Source organism: Microchirus variegatus (genome assembly GCF_963457635.1).
Source record: "Microchirus variegatus genome assembly, chromosome: 2".
Taxonomy (NCBI): domain Eukaryota; kingdom Metazoa; phylum Chordata; class Actinopteri; order Pleuronectiformes; family Soleidae; genus Microchirus; species Microchirus variegatus.
The window spans coordinates 42440827-42446042 of NC_139803.1; the positions used below are offsets into that span (position 1 = coordinate 42440827).

At 45.0% G+C, this 5216-nt stretch overlaps 1 protein-coding gene across 1 annotated transcript; it reads right to left on the reverse strand.

Moving 5' to 3' along the window:
• Window positions 1–476: 476 nt before the first annotated feature.
• On the reverse strand, window positions 477–3812 carry LOC310942210 (E3 ubiquitin-protein ligase TRIM39-like; the record flags this gene model as incomplete). Its single annotated transcript, XM_083907541.1, has 9 exons — window positions 477–900; window positions 1813–1935; window positions 2053–2117; window positions 2212–2238; window positions 2352–2499; window positions 2616–2849; window positions 2942–3037; window positions 3127–3508; window positions 3586–3812. 9 exons carry the CDS (start codon window positions 3810–3812, stop codon window positions 511–513), a joined length of 1692 nt encoding a protein of 563 aa, XP_083763667.1. The 3' UTR covers window positions 477–510.
• Window positions 3813–5216: the final 1404 nt, after the last annotated feature.

Consider the following 5216-nt stretch of genomic DNA (forward strand, 5'->3'; position numbering starts at 1 on the left):
GCTAGTTAGCAAATAGCTTGATAATTATTATGAGTTTTTGAACGATTACCATATTGTGAAGTTAAAGTGATGTTTGTGTAAAGTGTAAATCACGACGACTCCTTCAGCATTCGTATTAAATTCACTTTAATTTGAGTCACATTGATAAAAACATCCTATCTACATGTAAATGTACAGTTTTCTATTTGTCATGTGCGTTGTTCACATGGAGCGAACAGAGACGAGGTCAGTGATGCTACAAAAAAAGTATCAAAAATATTATATGTACTAAATATACAAAGTTTAGTTTAGTTTATTGGTTTTTGTTAACAGGGACCATGTATAGAACAGGTTCTATACCAGGGTTAGCCGTTTAGCTAACCAGGGTTAGCCGTTTAGCTAACCCCGTTTAGCTAACCCTGGCATAGAACAGGTTGTATACCAGGGTTAGCTAAACGGCTAATTTGCACCTGTGGTCCCTGGACAGGATGTTCAAAGTCTACTTAACGGCGCGTTTTTTTTTTTCCCGCGTTACACGGAAGACTTGATGGTTAGCTCGTGCCGAGCGGACGGATCGCAGATGACGAGCGGCGCCGTGTTTTTGCCGCCGCTCTGGACGCAGGGGTTGAAGTAGGCGTAGAGCGGCTCGGCGAAGTCGCAGCCGCTGTACGTGTAGATGTGCGTCTTGGCGTCGGCGTCGTAGAACGACACCGAGCCCTCCTCGTAGTCCAGGAACACGCCCACTCTCTCCGGCGCCCTCTGGAGGTGGAGGGGGATGGAGCGCCCGGCGCACGCCGTCAAGCTGCCGCCCTGGCGTCTGCAGATGGCCCAGAATCCGCTGTCGGGGCAAACGGCGATGGCGCCCTTCCTGTTGATGGACTTGCGAGCTATTCCGATGTCCCAGTCGGTTTTATCTTTGACCTGAAACACAAACAGGAAACCGGGATTAGACGAGAGGGAAACGAGGAAAATACGGAAAAAAAATCTCCTTTTTATGAACTAATGTTTCGTGGGGTTTTTCGTACAATCGCGACTAAACGAAACGAAACCCGGCGTCGCGTTCAGACCCCGAGAGAAAAGGTTGAAATAAAATGAACGAGTCCACATTAGAATGTAAATAAATAAATAAATAAATAAATAAATACATTTACGTTAAAAACGTAAAACTTTCAATGGGATTTCAATTCAACCAACATTTTTTTAACTTAACATAAATTTAACTTCATTAAAATTTAACTTAATTTTTCAACCATAAAAGACAGTTAAGTAAAGGTTGAAAAAAGATCAAATTTGTTGCTAAATTGTAACTTTTCTTTTTTTTTTTTTTACAATTGGTACCAAATTATTTTTGAAAAATTCAAAAAAATAAAAATCTAATTGGTCCACTTTTGACAATATTTTTTTCCCGGGTCTGTTTTTACAAGATTTTTTTTCAGGTCTGTTTTTTTTTTTTAAGCAATTTTTTTCGGGGGCCTGTTTTTTTACGAGATTTTTTTTCTGGTCCATTCCTCCCCCCAAAAAAATGTTGGGGTTCTGTTTTCTTTCAATGAGATTTTTCGGGGTATGTTTTTTTTTAAACAAGATTCTTTCCCGGTTCTGTTTTATGATATTTTTTTTCTGGTCCATTACCCCCCCCAAAAAATTTTGGGTTCTGTTTTTTTTTTTTTTTTACAAGATTTTTTTTCAGGGTCTGTTTAAAAAAAATTTTTTTAATTATTTTTCCGGGTCTGTGATGTTAGCATGTCATGCTAACACCGTCTTTGGTCGGGATCGTACGAAACAAAACTAAATGTGATTTTTCATTTTTTACGACGCGTGGTCGTTAGCTCGTACCTGGACGACCCAGTAGCGTCTTCCGGACGTGAAGCTTTGTTTCCCCAGAACGCAGACGCAGGTGTCAAAGCGCTGAGGGTTTTCCGGGACTGAGGTCTTTCTTTTCTGGCTGCAGACGCTCACCTACAAAAAAAAAATACAGGACGCATGAAAATCAATAAAAATCTTCAATTTCGCGTTGATGCTGCAATCAACGACGTTAGCTAAAATCTGTGGTTAATTTAGGACAACGGACGGTACCTTTTTCCCGTCTGGAGACAGCATGAGCCAACCTGACGCAGTCTCAGGATCCAGAGTCACATCCACTGTAGAGATGAAGAAAAACCGTCAGTCCAGCAAAAATTGGGGTAAAAACAACAATAACGGATGAAAAAAAAGGACTTTTGATTGTGAACGTACCTGCGTATTGATTCATCTTTTCTGCTTCTGCAAACAGGAACAAACAAACAAACAAAAACAAAAAAAAGTTAGCTTATTTTCATGCATTTTTTCCCCGTTAAAAACAATCCTTTTTTTTTGGGAAGAACGGCCGCGCTCACCTTCTGCGGACATCTGGTTGACGAACTCCTGACAGACGTCGGACAGCTTGTCGATGGCTCGTCTCACCGTCCACATGCAGTTGTCGGCGTGGATGGTGACGTCGGACCAGTCCTGGGTGGGAGGGAGGATGCTGAGCGAGGGGAAACCCTGGAAAAGAGAGACGGAGACGCCGTGAATTTCTAGTTTTCACCAACTTTTGGGCTTTAATTCGATGTCCAATCCAGCGATTTTGGCCAGTACTGTTTCAAAACCAGATATCTCACCTGCAGGAGGTGCAGCGGGTTCTTGGTGAGCTGCAGCTGCTGCAGCTCCTCGCCTCGCGTCTGCAGCTCTCGGATTTCCTGCTCCAGCTCCTCCCGCAGCTCCTTGGCCTTGCGCTCGGCCTCCGCCTGCTTCTCCTCCAGCTCCTCCACCAGGCCCGAGTAGTGGCCGTGGATGGCCTTGACCAGCGTGGTGTAGATGTGGGCGTTGCTCTCGATCTGGCCGTCCGTGTTTTTCTTTAAAGAAAAAGGAAAAACGAGGTCAGTGAACGCACCGCTTCTTCTCGGATCATCCAAAATCAGTCCAGCTTGGACCGAGGAGAACTTACTTTGCTCTGCTCCACCGAATGCGCGATCTCGTCCATTTTCCTCAGACGCGCCTGGATCAGCTGCTGGATGTTCATCTTTGTCGCTTTCACGTGAGTCTGCAGAGATTCAAACGCATGTCTTTGAGTACTGAAGGCGCAGAACAGAAGCAGGAAGAACCTTTTTAAAAACTCTCCCGTCTCCTCACCTTGATCCTCTTGGTCTCCTTCTCCAGAGGCACCACCTGGTGGCGCCGGTGGGTGCCCTCCGCGCACCTGGCGCACACGGGCCTCTGGTCGGTCTTGCAGAAGAGCGTCAGCGGCTCGTCGTGCTTCCGGCACACGTGGCTGCCGGCGAACAGGGCCGGGTCCAGGAGGCGGTGGCACTGCAGCGCCGCCACGGTGCAGTGGGGCTCCAGGTGGCCCTCGCAGTACGACGCCTGGCAGACCGTGCACGACTTCACCGCCGGCAGCGCGTCGTCGCCGCCGCCGCGGCAGACGTCGCAGGGGACGGCGTCGGCGTCGCTCGCCGGCGGCGGCGGGGTGCCGCTGCCCCGCTGCACCTCGGCGTCGGCGTCTTCTTGCGTTGCCCTGCGAGAACAAGAGGACGTTAGTCGTCGGAGGTTAAATCGAGCGACGATTCCAGGCGACGGATTCGGCGCACAAACCTCTGGAGGACCTCGATCATGTTGGCGAAGTCCAGGTTGATGTTGAGCGACGGGCGTTTGCGGAACGTGTTCTTGCACAGAGGACACTCCGACTTGCCCTTGACGTCCCAGTAGCCCTCGATGCAGTCCAGGCAGAAGTTGTGGGCGCACGGGATGGACACGGGGTCGGTGTAGGTGTCCAGACAGATGCAGCACTTGAACTGCTCCTTCAATAAATGCGACGCCATGGTTTTTCCCTCTGCAGAAAAACAGGGGGGGGGGGTGGATTTTTTTTTAAAAACTCTAGGGCTAACGCCGGGGCAATTTTTAACCCGAGATAATAAATAAAAAGTACTTCATGTACATGAAAAAATGACAATGCATGACGCATTTGAGCAGTTTTCTTGAAAGAAAAGCATCACGAGGGGACAAATACGAAAATGCTGCAAAATGACTGGAAAATTAGGAATTTGGGAAGAAAAAATTTCAAAAGAAATTCAAAAAAATAATGATATAAACTTGTCAATGCGGTTTTAGGGTTAATCAAAACATTCAAACACAGATTTACACGACTAAATGACATTAGAAATGAACACAAAAACACGTTCAAAACAACAAAAACAGCTTCACAACTTGAAAAATCTGCAGATTTTTTTAGACTTAAACTTAATTCTTTCCTTACGGCAAATACGGCTTTGTTCAAAATCATGCAAAAACGTGCTAAGTTAGTCTCTTTTGGTCCAAAAAATTCGTTTTTTTTAAATCATAAAACTTACTCAAAATACTACTTATATCCCCAAGAAAAAAACAAATTTATTCTGAATTTACCGTCAGAAAAACAACAGATTGAGTCGTAAAAAACGGTTAAAAAAGATGCTGCGACTCAACAAAGAGACATTTAAATGTAAGGTTAATCTCCGCAGACTCTTACCAGTGAGTGTTCTCTTCATATGAAGCAGATCCATCACAGCGTCTCATTAAATACAGACGCTCTTCTGTCTGAATGAATGTGAAGCTCCGCCCTCCTGCAGATACAGTAACCCGTGGACTTTCCTGTATTTCTGGTCCGGCCTCGCTGAGATCACTGTGCTGAGCGGTGACAGGACGAAGAGGAGGAGGAGGAGGAGGAGGAAGGTGTGGTTTTGATCAGCGTCAGGTGGTAAAACCGGGTGAAAAAAAAATTCCCAACCGATAAAATCCGCCCCTTTTTTTGGAGGGGATGGGAATTACATAAGACTGTGAAAGCAAGGAATGATGCAACGTGAATGTGGTGACGGGTCGATAAATACATTGCTATAATAAGTTTAAATGTTAAAATATGTATATATATATGTATATATACATGTATATGAATATATATATAATCAAATGACTTAAAACTTCATTCAAAGTTTCAGAAAATTCCAAATCAAATCATACGTGAAAAATCAGTTTGCTAATTTGTTTGCACACCGTTTAGACCTAAGTGTGCAGGTACATGTACTGTACACACACACACACACACACACACACACACACACACACACACACACACACACACACACACACACACACACACACACACATATATACATACATATATGTGTGTGTAGTACGTGCAGACATGTCGGCCCGAGGCCACTTAGAAAATGACGTTGCTGCTTTTCAGATTC